Below are 18,166 nucleotides of genomic sequence, written 5' to 3'. Positions count from 1 at the left end.
CAGGTGTTTCTAATGGATTAATTACAGTAAAGATAAATCCACTGGATTTTCAGCTTTCTGTGGGATGCTGTGGGGTATTATGGGAACACAGCTTTAGTTTGAATATCAGCTACAGCTTGGCTGCTTGCAGCCAAGAATAGCTAAATGCTGTTCTTCTAGACATCCAAACTTAAGCTCTAGCAGCTGACTGTTTATTCAAGCGAGAATCTTAGTCACCTGCATTTTGTTCTCACTGCTTGCTTTGCAGGTTTAAAGAATTTCCTGCCCAACCCATCAAAAGAGGAAATCACCTTCCACAGCCCCAAGGGTTTGCAATGCATCTCACCCTTAATGCAGACGGTAGAGGAGACCCCTCAACCCATCCCAGCGAAGATTAAAGGACATATTCCCAAATGGATAAATGGCAATCTTCTGAGGAATGGTCCTGGAAAGTTTGAGTTTGGCAAGGAGAAGTAAGTCCATGTTTGGTGAATTTGTCAAATGATTTTGGCCTGAGCTCTGCCTAAAACTAAAGGGGACCCGCTCAAATGTCTCACCACTGGTAGGAGCACATTGTAGTTTCTTTTTGAGTAAGACGAGGAAGAAATGCTTGTGTTACCATATTTTTAGAAAACAGTTGCTCCCTCATCTGGAATGTCCCAGTGAGCTCTCTGAAAATAGGAGCATGGTTAACTTACTAAGGTTAGAGAAGCTGAGTCAGAGAGAGGCTGTGACCTACTGAGAATGGTATAATGAGTGAACGGATCGGGGATTAAAACATTCACACGCTTAGTCCTTTGTCATGAACAAAGTCCATCCTATGAACACTCTGAAATCTGGGACAGAGTTTGTAAAATCGATTGTGCAAAATGACTTGCTTTAGAAACAAATGCCTCTCATTTTAAAAATAATGTCTTTAAATATTCCAAGAAGGCAGCTACTGCCTTTGACTCGGAATCTGCCATTCTAGCTAACTGACAAACATAGCTCTTCCTCCACTGAATCTGGTGGCAGCAACTGGCCAAAAGGTGATCTTCTCATTACAGTTGTAGAGATAAACCATAAGGTTTTCTCAGTGTCTCAGAGATACCTCATTTCAGAGGGAATACAATCCTGAAACCAGCTGAGAGCTACAGGCTCCTTCTTGTGCGCTTGGACTTCCAGTAATAATTTGTATTCCTGTTGTATAGTACAATTTCCGTTCCCTGTGCGGGAGTTTGCAGAGTTTACCAGTGGAGATTACTTCCCCCAAAAGCTTATACATAGCATTTTCAGAAGTCCCTGAGGTCACTTTCAAAAGTAATATAGGGAGCCTAAATCTCACTGAAAGAATCTAACTTCAGGTCCCACAGCTGCAATTACACATTGTTTCACTCAGTTCAAATGTTCTCCCAGATGAGGCTATGCATGTTCATGTGTTCATGGGATCTGGGCTTTGGCTTTTTACAAACAATGCTAAACCTAAAGGCAGGAGGGAGCGGTATGGCAGAACAACATATTGTGCCCAACTCTTGTTCTCTTATTTATCTCTTCTTGAAGATTTAACCATTGGTTTGATGGCATGGCCCTGTTACATCAATTCCAGTTGGAAAATGGCACAGTGACATATCGGAGCAAGTTTCTGCAGAGCAGTTCCTACCTGACTAACAGCCAGCATAACCGCATCATGGTCTCAGAATTTGGGACGCTGGCAATGCCAGACCCATGCAAGAGTGTCTTTGGGCGCTTCATGTCACGCTTTGAGATGCCACGTAAGAGGGATTCTAAGAAGTAAAAGATATTCTGAGATTTGGGGAACTTGTAGTTAGGTTTAAAGGGAGATGTAAGGAAGTCTGGTAGGCCTATTGCGAGCCCATGTTCTTTGAAGATTACCCCTTAGAACAAAACCAGCAAACCTGCAAGCTGGTGCCAGGCTTAGCTGCAATAGGCACATTCAGTTTAATGTTTTAGTGCTGCTTTGGCTCACCTCGATTCCCGAATTTGTTGCAAATTTCCAACAGAAATCATTCCACAAAGGACACCCTGTGCAGTCCTGATTATGAGCATTACAATGTGCTGTTCTACCTGAGGTACAGCTTTGCCCTTTAAACACCTTGCCTTGCTAAGCTTGTAGGGTAAGTGGGCTAATCCCTTCCTGTACTAAGGTGCATGAGATTATATTAGTAGGGTAAGAGACAATATTGCACAGGAATGGAAGAAGCATTACCTATAGGATTCTATGTATGTCAGGAAAGAAACAGGCTTAAATGCAAGCAAAGTACTTTCCACTAAAAGCAGAACAGACCTGAACTTTCCAACTTGTTGCTCACATGCGTGACTATCTTCTGCTTCTTATTTTCCCTGAGGAGGTGAACCCTGTCCTGTCATGCTTCTGTTCTCTTCAGAGGTGCTCATACCTTCACTTACTGGTCTGCCTAGTTCCCCAGCTCCCCACCCCAGTAATAAATCTCTCAATAAATTTCAAAGCTATCTACATCTCCCATCTTCTTTTCCAAACTCCAGCAGGCTGTTACTGCACACCTGTGCCTATTTGGCCCTTTACACACTTGTAGGCTATGTCTGTCCTCCAGGCTTTCTGTGTAGCAACTCCAGGTTCTGTGTTGCTCCCACCAGTGTTCAACTGGGGGATTTGCTTTTTCCTCAGCTCTTGTCAGCTACCTGTCTAGTGAGTCTCAGCTCCCCTAGCTGTAGCAAGAACACCCCTAGCTGTTGTGTGTGTATAGCTCTTGAAAGGCATCTACCTGATTCAGTATTATAGAGAAAGAGAAGAGGGAAGAAGCATTCCCTGTCCAAGCCATGTCACAGAAATAGTGTCCCTGCCTTCTCCTCACCCCAAGTTGTAGCTTGAAGTCTTGCCTCTTTTGTTTCCAATGCTGTAAATCAAACAAGGCACTCTTCATATGGCTGTCAGAAGAGAGGGCTTTGGCTAAGGAGGAAAGGGAGAGTAATAAGAGGTCTGAAACAAACAGTGTGTGGCAGTATGAAGATTATCTTGGCTTTGGTTCAGTGACTTCATCCAGAACCAGTCCTTGTCCTTTTGTTCTGAGCTCAGTTGTGCAGACAGTTTCCTGAGGGCCTTTTGTAGATTAGTGAGGTATCAGTCACAAGGAGTAGTTCATTGCAAATGGGTTTATTTGTTTAAACATGTCTAACTTGCTGTAATATGATGTATACTTAAACAGAGCTGTGTACAAACACAGGATTTTGTTTCAGAGCCAAGTGACAATGCCAGTGTGAACTACGTTGTGTATAAAGGAGACTATTATGCCACCAGTGAGAACATCTTCATGTACAAAGTGGACCCGGAAACGCTTGAAACGAAGGAAAAGGTGTGGGCAGGTGGGATAAGGGAATTAGTTTATGATACAGGAGGTATTCCTTGCTGTTTCTAGGAGCAGCAAGGTGGAAGGCAGATTCCAAAAGAAATTACCAGTGCAGCTCTGGGCCATAGCAATAAGCATCTCTTCGTGATGTGATTGAGTCCCTGAAAAATCTCTTAGCAAAAAGGCGGCTTTCGTGAGTGAAGATTCAGTCACTGCCCACTGTAGCAAGCAAGGGGGAGACAGTCTAATTTCCGTTTGGGTACAGCTGGCATTTTTACAGTGCAGTCGCTACTTGTCTGGACTTGCCTGTATCTACCAGTGTGTGAAGGATACAAGTGCATACAGGAAGAAGTTCACATCACTGATCTCATCTCTCATTCTTCCTATCTATTCCCTTTACCTCCTTCTTACACTCCCAGTTTTAAACACTCCAGCACTGCCCTTCAGAGTCTCAGCTAAACCCTCTGTTGTGAACAGGTGGTAAAATCAATGTAAAGCCAAGTCAGAGTTCATTTTTGCCACTTTAGTTAACAAGTGAATTGAAAAGTCAGAGCAGAAGTCTTCCCATATGTTCTGTGCATCATCTCACAGGAGGGTGGCTGTATTTGAGGGAAGAATGACTTGTGAAATGCAATCATAAGCTGTATGTCCCCCTGCCTGCACCCTTATAGTGAATTTGGGTATTAGGTGGGCTAGAGGAATGTGAGAAGATCTGAGGAAGGATTCTGTCATTCTTAAATCAGTTTTAACTACTGTGCCTGTATGTTATGACAGGCTATTTAATACCACAAAATACCAGGCTTAGCACACCTTCAGATCTTGAGGGAGGCATTCCAGGGGTCTTTCCCTTCATACAGGATCAGTTATGAGTCATGAAAAAACTCTGTTTATGAAGTATAGCATGCTCTATACTTGAGTTTGACAATCTGCCATTTTATCTGTTTTGTAAACCATAATGCAGTAATGAAAAGATGTGTGAGTACTTTTAGTTTGAACATTCAGCTCTGAGCCATCTCATTAAAATAAAATCCCATTTAAGCTGCTTCTTAGATGCATTGATTGATCTTCCTCCAACCTTTTCCTTCAGCCTTTCTTCCCAACACAGCCCCTGCATTGTCTGAGCCAAAATGATACCCTAACCCAGGAACTAGGAATACATGTTAACAGTACTGACAACTGTACCTTTGTCCTAACTTTCCCTTCTAGCTGTACCCATCGAAGCTGAACTGATTTTTCTGTGAGGAGAGTAAACTCTGTCAATTAGCTATAGGTACTTTCAAAAACTGTGATTTTTGGGGGCAGTGACTGTCTCTTCATGCATATCTCTGTGGTTATCCCATGGGGTCCTAGCTGCACTGCTCATAAGGGCAACATTCCCACCATGTCAACTCTTCCTGCCGTTAGTAACCTTCATGTCTCTCAGAGAAATGGCTAGTGCTATTAGTCACATTTTACTGGTAGGACTAACACCCAGAGAAACATTGTTAATTTTCAAGGATTTTAGGAAGATTCCACATAAAATGAAGGCTTAAGTCCAGATCCCACACTAGAGCCATAATCATTATGCTGTTTTTCCTCAGACGTTCATGAAACTGACATTTAGAAGGGCTGTGGCTTGCTACACAGCAACAGGAAGCTTCTATACTGACTGACATTCTCTGGCATTTGCAGGTAGACTGGAGCAAATTTGTTGCAGTGAATGGGGCCACTGCTCATCCTCATTATGAGTCTGATGGCACAACATACAACATGGGAAATTCATACGGGAAACATGGTAAGACTGGGCGTGAACAGGCCTGGCTTGTAGACAGAGTGTACAGGCTGCTTCTTGCTGCTGCTTCAAAGAGCGGTCCTTGAAAAAACTTCAGTGTCTAAAGAGACCTTGAAGATGCTGTTTCTCTTTGTGCCAAAATGATGGCAAACCAGATTAGTTCTTATTTCAGAATGTCAGGCAGTCCCATAACAATGGCTTCTGTCAGCAATTAGTTTGCTTCTAACTTTGGCCTGTGTATATTCAACAGGTACCCAGCTGCCCAGAGCTAGCTTTCCCTATTAGTTACATGAAAGCCTTTTCTTTTTCCACATGCCTGAGGCCTGTGCAAACAGCCACTGCTCTTCGTTGTGGTACCTCAGGCTGGTTCCAGTTCACTGAAGAGTTGCCCAATTTAGATCATTTTTCATTTGTGCTGTTTTCATTTCCTTTTGGCTTTAGCAATATCCATCTTTGCAGCACATGCTCCTTTCAGCTGGAGAGACCAAACTACAGATTAATATTCCAAATATGCCATTCTTTCCTGCCCATGTGGTCAGATTTATGAAATGAGTATAAGTAATCACCAAGGCTCAAGTATTCATTTCCTTTGATGCACAAGCTATGAACTTGGTTTTCTTCTGATCCTGTTCTTATAGGATCATCTAAATAAACATAAGGAATGCATTGCAGATAATAAAGTTAGGTGGCAGCCTATCAGGCTGAGAAGATCCTTCTACTTCCTTTCATGTTGCTTTTTTTATTTGCTAGGTAATCCTCCATAGATTGTTTTATTGACTTTACAACTGGCTTTTTGTTTTCTGCTCAGTTTAGCTATGACCATGGTTCCTAGTATCCTAGGGAAACAAAGGAACAGAGCCTGACTTTGGTTTCATGAATGTGGGCAGTCTCTCGTCTCAGTGGTGTTGAAGACCCTTCCTCCTTTCCAGGGTCTAGGTATAACATCATTCAGGTCCCTCCACAGAAGTCAAACTGCAGTGACACGTTAGAAGGAGCGAAAGTACTGTGCTCCATTGCTCCAATGGATAGGATGAAACCCTCCTACTATCACAGCTTTGGTAAGAATACTATCTATCTCAAACTTTCCAGATTTAGCCTACTGTGAGGCAGATAGGGCTGTTCTGCCCTCTGCCCCTACATTGCCTAGTGCTCAGACGATACCTCCTTCCTTCTCTTTTCAGGAATGAGTGAAAACTACATCATTTTCATTGAGCAACCCATCAAGCTGAATCTGTTACAGATTATCACTTCCAAGCTCCATGGGAAAGCCATTTCCGAAGGGATAAGCTGGGAGCCTCAGTACAATACTTGCTTCCATGTGGTGAATAAGTACACTGGGGAGGTACATGGATCTTTGTCCTCTCCAGCAGGCTATGCAGCTGTAGCTGGAATGTTAGATCCCACCAGAACAGTGCTGGGTAGCAGTCAGAGATAGCTGTATGAATCAGTCCAGAAGTTACTGTAATATAGGCTTTATATGAGTTTGTGTAGTTTTATTAGAAGTGGGATTACCTCATGCATTTTCCTCTCTATTGATGCATTTCTTTGCCAGCCCTAAAAGAACAGGGAGAAATAAGCAATTTGAGGATTCCAGCTCAGGGACTGAAATGCAGTTCACAAGTACTTCACAGAGTATAAAAAAGCCAGTCATGAAAATGGTGCTATAGGGATGGAGTCATGAAAGCAAGGGGCCTATCCTGGGCTGCTTTACATTTTTGCTTTTCTTCATCTGGTTTTGCTTACTTACTGGCTTAAAGTAGCCATTCTGTAGTATCACAGACACAAGTCAAATACCAAGGAATGAGTGGTGAATGAAATGGGAGAGAAAAAAGGAAACTTTGAGGTGCTATGATCTTTCGAGAGGAAATTTAACCTCACTTATGGTCACTGTAGGTGCTGCCAGGGCAGTGGTACAGTAAGCCCTTTGCTTCTTTTCATCAAATCAATGCCTTTGAAGATCATGGCTGCGTGGTCCTTGATCTGTGCTGCCAGGATGATGGAACAACTCTGAGTACTTACAAACTTCAGAATCTGCGGAGGAGTGGAGAAGGTCTAGATCAGGTAAGATCTCTGCATTTGTGTTGTGTAAGATCTGATGGGGCCCCATGCTGGGTTGAGTTACTTTTCTGAAGCAAGGGACAAGTTAGTAGAATGGAGAACACTATGTTTGGGAGACCACAGGATGAAGGATGTGAACTGGGAAAGGAAACTACAAGGAAAAACTAAAATAACGATCTATTGATCTGTTGGTATTTTTCTTTCAAGTCTCCTAGGAGATAATTTCCATGGAGCATTTTCTTGAAAAGTTTAAAACTGGTGTATGACAGAACTCCATCAGCCTGGCAGAATGTACTTGTTTTAAAATGTCATTTTTAATGATACTCATTTTCCATACCCATGTGTAATAAAATGTTTCCCCCAAGAAAGTATGCAAAATAAGTTTATGCATGACTCTTAAGTAAATTTTTGATGACTTTTCATGCAAAAGAAAGAAAACCCTGTTTAAAGGCATTGCTTCAGAAAACCTGCCTTTATTATGTCATTCACAGAAACACAATCATCACAGGAACTCTTACTTTGTTCCTCACATTCACCTCACAATAGCATGTAATCATAAATAACTTGTTTTGTCCAACTCTGTCAAAAGCACCATTTAATGCCATGTAAGAGGCATTATTTTGCATAGGTCAGACAATGGAAAAGTGGGGGTGCTTTCAATTTCTTGTACTGCAGGTGTGTTTATTGGAAGCACATCATATTGTGGGTGAAGGGCAGGCATTTGAGCAACATGTTCAGACAAATCTGAACTTCCTCTGTCTTTGTTCTGACCTGTTTAGAAGCAAATCAGTTCTAATCTGAAAAGTACAGTTGTGTCCCCATAGGGTCATTTTGTTCTGCTTTCCTTTACTGTGGTGAACATTAATTCAAGTATAGTTTGAGTATTTGTTTTACAAACTGATTCCAGCTCTTGTTCAGCCTTCTCTGAGCACAGAAGCTATAATTTGATCAGTCTGAAAGTGCCCATATGTCCTTATGATGCATGTGTTTCCAACAACCACATTCTTTAACTGACAAACAGCACAGCCATTAAACTGCACCCAGGACACATACACACACATCAGTACAAGTCATTTCAGAATGGAATCTTAAACTGACACTGCACTGACAGACTCAGGGCATGCCTAAACACGATTTGTCTGGTTTCCCCGACTCATGCTTAGTGCTTTTGCTTGCTGACTAACCATATGTTGTTTGGCAGAGTTCCTCAACCAGTTTAATATGGTTACACAGAACCTAAAAGGTTTGAAAATAGGGTTTCAAGATTAACACATATGTTTAAAGTGAAACTGAACTGGTGAGTTAGAGATTGAAGTTAACTGAAAACCACCAGAACCTTGCCACCTATTTTGTTTGGAAGGCTTAATATTTGAAAGTATTATGGGTTCTAAACTTCGCTTGAAGAGTGGAATTATTCTTCTCATACAACCCACAGGATGTCTCCCACACTGAGGCTGCTAGTTTGCTCCCCCTATTAGCTCATGGTGTTGGTTGGTCAAGAAGGACTAAAGTCACACAGTCAGCGGGGCATATGTGGACAAGCTGTAAAAAGGATCAATGCAAGTCTGCTCCAAATGAATAAAATATAGTGCAGCACATGTCCCTATGCTGGATTTGGATGCTGAGTGATTTGCATACACAAGTCAGCATTAATTACTGTGAAAGCAATGCTGAACCATTTAATTGATTTTCTTTTTTGTTTTCTTCTGTAAAGTACTGGAACAAAAAAAAACCCTAATCAGCACTTGGTAAAAAACATAATAGAAAGAAGTTTTCAGTGGTGGGAGGAATGTCTAAAACTTCAGAATTGTTCTCGAAAAAAAGGCACTTAGCCTGCAATGCCACTCTGCTATTTCCATCACTGTTTCTGTCTCTGCAATAGATTTATGACTCAATATCCCGAGCTTTCCCTCGTCGTTTTGTTCTCCCACTGAATGTGAATTCAGACACACCTGTGGGGAAGAATCTGAACCCACTGTCTTATACATTAGCAAGAGCTGTGAAAGATGCAGATGGCAAGGTATGTATTAAAGACTTAAATAACTGCATTTATGGCAGCGGTGAGGTTGCCTGCAACAGTTACCAATCTGTACTATTATCTTCCCAGATCTTGTCCACCAAGCAAGCAAGGTTTGGTCATTACTAAGGTGGGACTTAGTGTTTTAATACCAAGGCTACCAAATTGCTTTAAACGAGGGAGCAAAGACAGATTGTGACTTTCCAAAAATGCCCAAGAGTATCATGAGCCTTTATGATAATTAGCTAAACTTCATTGACAAAATAGTCTCTGCTTTCACCTGGGTACAGAACTGCTCTTTGCTTCCAGCCTGAACAGCCCTACAGAGTGGCATTCGGTGGTGTAGAGCATGTGTTGTCCACTATGAGTGGAGTCATCTCTGTATGTACTTTGTACATCAGACTGTTGAGTGCTGGATGTGGGATTTTTTGAGTTAAGTGTAGTGGTTTAACCCCAGCTAGCAACTAAACACTATTCAGCTGCTTGCTCACTCCTGCCCCAGTGGGATGGGAGAGAGAATCAGAAGAATAAAAGTGAAAAAAACTGTGGGTTAAGATAAAGACAGTTTAATAGATAAAGCAAAAGCCATGCATGCAAGCAAAGCAAACCAAGGAATTAATTAACTACTTCCTGCAGTATGGCAGTTGTTGAGCCATCTCCAGAAAAGCAGGGCTCATGTGTAATAGTTACTTGGGAAGGCAAAATTACATCTCTCGGAATGGTCCTTCTTCTTTCTTCTTTCTCCAGCTTTATACACTGAGCATGATGTCATATGGTATTTTGGCCAGTTGGGATTACTTGTCCCAGCTGTGTCCCCTCCCAGTTTCTTGTGCACCTCCAACCTACTCAATTCTGGGATGGTGTGAGAAGCAGAAAAGGCCTTGACACTGTATAAGCACTGCTCAGCAGTAACGAAAACATCCATGAATTATCAACACTGTTTTCAGCACAAATCCAAACCATAGCCCCATGCTAGCTACAATGAAGAAAATTAACTCTACCCTAGCCAAAACGAGTACAGCTAGCAGTGCAGGAGTATGTAGACTTCTGCTTTTCACATCAGACTGATTCTTGAAGTTTCCAACATCTGTGATGATGAGTTGGTTCTTTGGGTGAAACAGACAAGAGAGATGGAACTGGTGCATCTACCTGCCTAAGTTCAGTGTCAGGCTCATCTTTAAACATTTCTTCTCCACAGTGGTTGTGCAGTGGGTAGGTGGGATCAGTCAGGTCTTCTGCCCAGTCAAAGCTAAACTGACAGTTGTGTAATGCATACTTCTAGGTCTGGTGCACACATGAAAATCTCCACCCTGAAGGCTTTGAAAAGGTTGGGGGCTTGGAGTTCCCCCAGATCAACTACTCTAAGTACAACGGTAGGAAGTACCGTTACTTCTATGGATGTGGTTTTGGGCATTTGGTTGGAGATTCCTTGATCAAGGTTGATGTGGAGACCAAGGATTTCAAGGTGAGGCGAAGCAAGAGTCTTTTTTCAGCAGTGGGATTCACTCCACTGAACTGACCTGGGAACAACATGGTCTGCACTAGGGTGATGTGAAGATGGCTGTGCCAGCTAGGATGGTGGTGCTTTCTGAGCTTGTAGCTTGTATCTGTGCCAGTGCAAGCTGTTGGATGAAATGAGTTATAGAAACCCTCTTCACTCCCTGTTTGCATGATGCCTGGCACAATACGCATGCTGTCACAACAATGGCATCATCACACTGTAGAATCAAAAGAATTAATTAAAAGGTGGAACTGCAGGTTTCTTGGAGGACAGAGTGTGCCTGGGCATCTTTGTGGGGAGCACTCCAACTTGCAACTCTGCTAACTGTAGTAGACAAGTATTAATGATATGAAACAAATCCATATGTTACTGTGCTTGCTAGATTTGGCAGGAGGATGGATCCTACCCATCAGAGCCTGTGTTTGTGCCAGTGCCTAATGCCACAGCAGAAGACAGTGGAGTCATCTTGTCTGTTGTGGTCTGCCCAGCTGAGGTAATTTTACTGCTACTAGTTTGTCAAAGTCACATAGTATTAGGTTTACTTTCCATACCACAAAACTGACACTGGAATGAAGTTCAGCCTGGCTATTCATTCTGGCTTTCTTTTCACCCTGCAGAACCATAGTGCTTTCCTGCTTGTCTTGGATGCAGAAACCTTTAGAGAATTGGGGCGAGCAGAAGTTGCAGTGCCAATGCCTTATGGATTCCATGGTGTCTTTACTTCTCACTGACTGAAGATCTTGTCATCTCCTCTAACTCAGGACCACATCAGATTCAGAAAGAAACCTCTGCTTTCTTTTATCTCCCACCTTTGCATTATATGCTGGATGAAGTAACTGCTTTTTCTTTATTATAACCTCTGAGTTACTGCTATGTTCCTAACAGTAAACAGCAAAGGGTCAGAGGAAGGCAGAAGCCTCTTCACTCAAACAGCCCACTGCTTTTTCTTGATAGACCAGTTAGCAGCAGTTTGCAAAAGCTGCCATGCATAAGGCTTGCAATGGAGAAAACGGAAACTAAGATGATCATACCTTCCCTTGGTAGCAATGTGCTCTGAAGGGAAGAGAATATTGGTGCTTAGGGCTGTGACTTTGGCTGAAATGTGTAAAGCAGAAGAGAGGAGTAAAACCAACTAGTAACAGGTAGGCCAAATGAAGGCATGCAATTTCAGACTGCCTTCCGTGAACTCCAGAAGGCAAGTGCAGATGCTCACAGAAGCTGTACTTGTAGTGCTTTTTGCTGTACACTTGATGGTGCCCTCAAATAAAAACTTGTGAAGTTTCTTCCTTTCTTTCCCTGCCCTCAACAGACCCATGGCCAACTTTGTGCTGTGCCACAAGAGGCAACAGCTGCAACCGTGACACAAATTTTATGTTATATGGTCTTGTGGATATGCACAACACATCTTCACCATGCCCCTGCTTAAACAGCATATACCTGGATACAGCTCTGGTGGCTAACATTTGCTGCCCTTCTCCTAATTCAACCAGTGTGAAACACGTAGAACTCCACTGTGGATTTGATATCCCTTTGCTCTTAAGCACAGCAGATCAAACTCAAACACACTCTCATAAGCTTGCTTCCCCGTCCAGGTTCCTATATTTGAACTCCGAGGTGTAGGTGGATAGGTGTGTTGAAGGAAGCCCTCTATAGCACTTCACTCCTGATATTCTGGAGGCCAGCCCGGACAGAACTGAATCAAATCAGAGCTGAGTCGCTCTACCCCAACGACCCAGGTCTGTCTCCCCTCTGACCCTTCTCCACCTTCCTTACAGGCCTTGGGGAAAAAACAAGGGAGAGAAACCAGGGTCGTAGACCAGGCTGCGGCACTGGGAGCAGACGGTTTCCCGTCAAAGCTGATCTCACAAAGCCACTAGATGGCAAACGCCTCCCGTTGCTGGCTCTCCAGCCCTGCCAGCCGACTGCTTTCCTGCAACAGCATGTAATCCTAGCCCCTGGCTGGGCTGCCCACAGGTTGTACTCCGCTACCTTAAGAGCTGTTTTTCCTCCTGTTCTTGTTATACACTGATCCTGCCCCGAGGCTTGGAGCTTTACTATGAAAAACGGACTGGAAAATGCAATGCATGTTCTTCGGCTTCACGTTTCTTCTTTCAGAGGCGATCCTTCCCTCCCCTGGAAGCCCACTTAGAAATGTTTTAAACAGCCCCGTCTTGTCCTCTTACTGATTCCCATAATTTCGATTGCTGTTCGCAGAGCGCTTCCAGTTTTCTGCATCACTCAGTGATTTAGTGAAAAGTGAGCTAGTAAACAGCTGGTGTAGGAAAGCATTTGCTACAGCGAATCACACCGATGGTCCTTCCGTTGGCGCTGTTGTCATACTCCCCCATTTGCGGGGTTGACACCGGGGCTCTTTACAGTCTTTTTTACTTTCTTCCCGTATCACTGGCTCATACACGATCGCAGGCTGTGTGCAAGGAGACACTAGCTGCGGACAAGGACCAGCAGCCCAGCAGCGGCCCCGAACAATGTAAACATCAGGGGAAGGGCGAGAGCCGCCTCCGGCGCCCCCGGCGATGGCGAAGCGCAAAGAGGGCATTCGCCGAGGTTCCGGCGAGCACCTCCCGCGGGCGGTGCTGCCGAGGCCCGGCCCCGGTACGCGCTGGGGCCCGGATGGAGCCGCCTGCGCCAGCGCGCACGCAGCGCTCTCCGCGGTCCGGCCATGGCGCCGCCCGCAGCGCGGCTGGCGCGGATCTCCCGCGCCGTCACCTTCAGCGCTTGCCACCGGCTGCACAGGTGAGCGGCCCCGGGACGCGGAAACACCCGCGGGGCGGCAGCGGTTCCCCCCCTCCCCGACCGGAAAGGCACAAAGGTCTCGCCGAGCCGCGCGTGTGTGTGTGTATGTGCGTGCTGTTGCCCCGTGCTTCCCGGTTCTGCTCCGTGCAGCCTGTACTAGTCCGGGCTTCAGACATCGGTGCTGGTAAACTGGGTTTAACGAGAGCTGAAGTTTTGTTTCTGAATGGGGCAAATTACGCTTGCGTTTTGTGTACAACTCACTGTGCCCCTCATCTGTCAGCTTTTCCTCAGAACTGATATATCCCTAAAGAGTGCCCTGACGTGAAGTATGCCTGGGAATAGGTACTTGAATTCCTGCAAAAGAAAGACTTGGAAGTCATCTGCACTTCTTGGAGAAGTTCCTCAAGCTTTGTCAATTAATAATAAGCATTGTTTGCTCCAGGTGCTTTGTCCTAGGAGCCCAAGTGATTTTGCCATATTCATGTGTGAATAGCTGTTAGAGTTTATACAGCAGCAGCGTTAGGCAGTTGTTACGACACTTGCACGTATAAATACAAAACTACATCAAAAGAAGCTCCCATTCTCAGCAACATCTTTTGCCAGCCAAATGCTTCTCAGGTTCTGTTTGTGCCTTCTAAGTAGAAAAAAGGTAGTGGGTTAAATCTGGGAGAGTGAACAGACAGAAGAGCTAAAAAGCAATCACAGCTGAAGTGAAGCCAGGATTATTTCTGATGCATCTTGAAATGCCATGTCTGTATTTCTCACAGTAAATCACTGAGTAATGAAGAAAATCGGAAGCTGTTTGGGAAATGCAACAATCCAAATGGCCATGGACACAACTATAAAGGTAATTACACGTGTAGTCATGGACAGAGGCTGCTCGTGCAGGCTGAGTTGAATGTGGAATAACCCATGGAAGAAATGGGCCAGTGATGCGCCTCAGCAGTCTGGTATGGCTTTTAGTGGCTGATTCGGGTTTTATTTTTTTATAATTAGAAGGAATCTTCAGCGGAGGGAGGTTGAACCAAGGCATGGATTTGTAAGCTATTAAGTTAAATAGATAATAAATAGCTCAAAATCATAGAATCACAGAATAGTTTGGGTTGGAAGGGACCTTAAATATCACCTAGTTCCACCACCCCTGCCACCACATCTTCCACTAACCAGGTTACTCAAAGCTCTACCCAACCTGGCCTTGAAACTCCTTTCAGTCGTGAAATCTACTTATTTATAATCTGTAAAATCACTGAGTTTTGAATGAAGATTTTTCTAAGCAAAAGACATATGATTTACACAGCCCATGAACTTCATTTGAATGTTGTTTTCACAAGTTCTTTTACCATCTATGTGCAACCTGTGCACATAGAACCACATCTCTCCAGTTATTAGGCTGGCTCCCTGTTAGCACTATAAAACCTCTGCTACAGAGCTGCTAATTTTGTCAGGGAGAACAAGTTGACAAATTGCTGGACTGCACATTTGTCCCTCTTAAAGCTGGTGTTTGTATGGGTTGTATATCTGCATTGTCCAGAAGACTTTGCTGATCTGAAGACTCTGATCTTGAGTGTGCTGGGCAGAGGCTGTCATAGGGAGTAGGTACTTTGGAAGTCACGTAGCCTTATCTCTGCCTGCAGTGAGCACTTTGGGGATAGTGGTGTGTCTCTGGGCATTAGACCTTGGTGAATGACTTTTTCGATGAGCTGGGTGACTCTGAGTCATTATTCTTTATGGAGTGGATAACCATGTTGTAAAAACAGTCCCACTTTTAAATGCTGGGAAGCAAGGCACCAGTCCTTGTGGATAAGTGATGAATGGGTTTTCTGTCCCTATCTGTAGTGTATTTGTTGTTAGTGTCGTGGTCTCATGGTGTCACCGTGACCCGATACTTTCTTTTTTCTTTTTTCCAGTTATAGTCACTGTGCGTGGAGAGGTAAGTGTGATGAGCATTTCTTTTTTCCAGTCCTTAGGGTGGCAGGACAGATGGGTCCCCATCTTCCACAGTACTGAAGTTCTAGCTCAATTAGTAGAGTTCCTAGGTAGTTTCTCACCCCTCATCCCAAATTGTTCTGTGGATTCTGCAGTGTTATTTTGATATTACTTTGGTGTATGTTTTCCAAACAACTTTATGAGGATTTCCAGTTCCTAGGAACTGAAACTAAACTGAACTGAAACTAAAATTTTAAAACCTCTTCCTTCTGCATTTCGCACATATGCTGTAAATTGCACAGCTGATTTTGGCCCTTGAGCTGTGCCTTCTCCAGATGGGAGGATTGTCCTGAACTCAGGCTCGTCTCATTTGTCCCTGCATGTTCAACACAGAAGTTTAATGCCAGTTTTTCTGGTTATGCTCATGCTGGAGCATTGCTTGAAGATTATTTCCGTGAGTTTTTCTTCCCTGGTGTCAGCTTTTAAGAAAGAGTGGAACCACTGGAAGTTTTTTGTAGGCTGTATGTACTTTGGGAATATCACAGGAGTGGAATTGGAGCTCTGTGAAGGTGGAAAGAGGTGCACACAGATACTCTGATTTGTACAGGCTCATGGCAGTGTTGGTAATAAGGATGTAGGTGTACCTAGGCTGTTAATCTCCTTTTTGTTTTCCCTGCAGATTGACCCAGTCTCAGGAATGGTTATAAACCTGACAGACCTGAAAAAATACATGCAGGTAATGGCACTATTTTCCTACACATCCCTTGGGAGATTTGGTTAGAGCTTAGCAATTTGTGTAGTACCGGGGTGGAGACATGGTGAGTTGATGATGGTAGGAAATCAAGAAGAAATCAAGGAATGATTTTAAGACTAAAGTGCTTTAACTCTGTGATATGAGACATACAATGTCTCCAGCTGGGAAGTTAACAGGTAGGTGTGGGGCTCTTACTGTTTTTTTGCATACTGTTGCCTTGCTGTAGTTCCATGTGCATGGTAACTTAAACCTCAAGTCCACTGATAAACTGGGACAAGACTGTCACTGTTTTCTTTCTGTAGGTAGCGATCATGGAACCCCTTGACCACAAAAACCTGGATAAGGATGTGCCATATTTTGCCGAGGTTGTGAGGTGGGTGATGGGGACTTTGCTTACAAGGAACAGTCTTCAAGGCTCAGTCCTACATCTGAAAGAGCATCCTTGATACCTGTGTGTGTTGCACACTTGTTACACAGGCCTGTGCATCTCAGGTGCTGGGTGCCCTGCCTGCCTTCGAGCCCTGCTGCTATGCCTTTACTATGCTGGGCTGGGTGAAGGCCTGCATACATACCAAGATAGGCACCACTTGCTTATGCCTAGGGAGCCTTTTACAATCTAGCACTCATCACATTAGACTGTCTGTGGACACCTTGGGAAACAGATATGACCTGTTAATTAGACCTCCTTTCATCCATGTTTGCTGTCAATGGTTCTAGCCCCACTTAAGTTCAAGGTGCCATCATGTAAAAGGTGCCTGCATGGCTCCCTGTGGCCGTTAGCATCCTCCCTTTTCCGTTCTGGGTACAGCCTTCTCAAATACCTTTGCTGTCAGTTCTGAATCTGCTCATATTTCGTTTTTAGCACCACAGAGAACCTTGCTGTATTCATTTGGGAAAACCTCAAGAAGCTCCTGCCCGTGGGAACTCTTTATAAAGTCAAAGTGTATGAAACAGACCAGAACATTGTTGTTTATAAAGGAGAATAAATAATGTGTGAGGAGTGATCTGAAGTTCAGTTGATCAGGATCTCTGCTGCACAATGGATTACTTCAGCCCTGCTCGCTGTATTTCCTACACCTGGACAATGATTACATATTACCTAAGGACAAATACAGATGTTTCACAAGAATTCTTGCAGCAACCCTAACGATTTGGGTTCTTGGTATTGATAATGTCTGTTTTATCTCAAGACATTACTGTTTTGCAAATCCAAATGACCAAGCTAATAGAAAATTTGCAGTTGTGCCATGTTAAATAAAGCTGATGAGTCATCCCTGCTATAGGACACTTTTCATTCTGCATCTGATCATGGACAGCTGAAATAGTATGGGATACCTTGAGTCCATATCCACTGAAGACCCCTGAAAGCTTGTTGGCACAAGCAGCCAGATCAAGCATGTTTTTCTTAGGGAGGTTTTTATAAGTTCTGTAGGAACGGGATCAGATGTTCTCCTTTAATCTCTCTGAAGAAAGCACTCAGCTCATACTCCTGCTGCAATGATCTACAGTTAGTTGGTATTTTCATTATCAGAATCCCATGTTGGGAAGGTCTAACTGGAAGAAGCACTTGGTACCAGTCATCATGGCTGCAGGTTCCTGCTGTCACTTCTAATCAGAAGATGCAACACTGTTCAGCATAGGTTGTTACAAAAGGACGAGGCTGAGCAATGAGTTTAAATGGACATTAGCCGAATTATTCTGAAGGTTACTGAATTTGTAGATATACTCTGAAAACTAAGTGCTGGAAGAGGAATGCATGTTAAAACCAGTTAGGGAACAGTTACTGTAGAATTCCTATGGTTAAAAGCCGTAGGATCAATGTGTCTCTCCAGAGGTGGAAATAATAGTACTTCCACTCTGTGGAGTAGTTATAGTGGAGTGTGTGGTTCTGTTTATCACATGAGCAACATCCTGAAGAGTAATTAGGTACGGCCGTGAAGAATAACTTCATGCATATAGCTTAAAAAGTGATTTCCAGGGTATTAATTCTCGTGCTTTACAAGGAAATTACTCATCTGAATAATGGTAGCAAACAGTACCATTTAGAAAGGCTTAATGAAGCTTGCCTAATAGTTGACCTTGG

General features: G+C 43.6%; 2 protein-coding genes across 5 annotated transcripts in view; both read left to right on the top strand.

The window, feature by feature from the left end:
- LOC134158589 (succinate dehydrogenase [ubiquinone] cytochrome b small subunit, mitochondrial-like) overlaps positions 1–11,551 on the top strand; it is a 36,624-nt gene extending 25,073 nt beyond the window's left edge. For all 3 annotated transcript variants that reach the window (XM_062608674.1, XM_062608676.1, XM_062608672.1), the window contains 11 exons: positions 248–452; positions 1,519–1,730; positions 3,193–3,308; positions 4,974–5,076; positions 6,003–6,131; positions 6,255–6,415; positions 6,967–7,134; positions 9,014–9,151; positions 10,431–10,613; positions 11,032–11,142; positions 11,267–11,551. In XM_062608674.1, coding sequence (XP_062464658.1) covers positions 248–452; positions 1,519–1,730; positions 3,193–3,308; positions 4,974–5,076; positions 6,003–6,131; positions 6,255–6,415; positions 6,967–7,134; positions 9,014–9,151; positions 10,431–10,613; positions 11,032–11,142; positions 11,267–11,380 — 1,640 coding nt within the window. In that variant the 3' untranslated portion in view covers positions 11,381–11,551. The remainder of the gene's footprint in view (positions 1–247; positions 453–1,518; positions 1,731–3,192; positions 3,309–4,973; positions 5,077–6,002; positions 6,132–6,254; positions 6,416–6,966; positions 7,135–9,013; positions 9,152–10,430; positions 10,614–11,031; positions 11,143–11,266) is intronic.
- A 1,699-nt stretch (positions 11,552–13,250) lies between these two features.
- PTS (6-pyruvoyltetrahydropterin synthase) lies at positions 13,251–17,363 on the top strand. 2 transcript variants are annotated; one of them, XM_062608659.1, is made up of 6 exons: positions 13,251–13,403; positions 14,171–14,250; positions 15,311–15,333; positions 16,009–16,065; positions 16,386–16,456; positions 16,946–17,363. In XM_062608659.1, the coding sequence occupies exons 1-6, from the start codon at positions 13,330–13,332 to the stop codon at positions 17,067–17,069; spliced, it is 429 nt and encodes a 142-aa protein (XP_062464643.1). In that variant the 5' UTR covers positions 13,251–13,329; the 3' UTR covers positions 17,070–17,363. The 2 variants fall into 2 exon arrangements, with proteins under 2 accessions (XP_062464643.1, XP_062464645.1); XM_062608661.1 differs by lacking the exon at positions 13,251–13,403 and adding an exon at positions 13,715–13,745.
- Positions 17,364–18,166: the final 803 nt, after the last annotated feature.

Source organism: Pezoporus occidentalis, unplaced genomic scaffold (assembly GCF_034315485.1).
Source record: "Pezoporus occidentalis ecotype Australia unplaced genomic scaffold, CSIRO_AGI_Poc_V1 ctg130, whole genome shotgun sequence".
In the NCBI taxonomy this organism is placed as follows: Eukaryota; Metazoa; Chordata; class Aves; order Psittaciformes; family Psittacidae; genus Pezoporus; species Pezoporus occidentalis.
This window is presented reverse-complemented; position numbering and strand designations above follow the sequence as displayed.

Excerpts from the sequence above, each read along its gene's own strand:
- PTS (XM_062608659.1), top strand. The coding sequence starts at position 13,330 with ATGGCGCCGCCCGCAGCGCGGCTGGCGCGGATCTCCCGCGCCGTCACC. Across the intron at positions 14,251-15,310 it reads CCATGGACACAACTATAAAG|TTATAGTCACTGTGCGTGGA; the intron begins GTAATTACACGT and ends TCTTTTTTCCAG. Across the intron at positions 16,457-16,945 it reads TATTTTGCCGAGGTTGTGAG|CACCACAGAGAACCTTGCTG; the intron begins GTGGGTGATGGG and ends TTTCGTTTTTAG.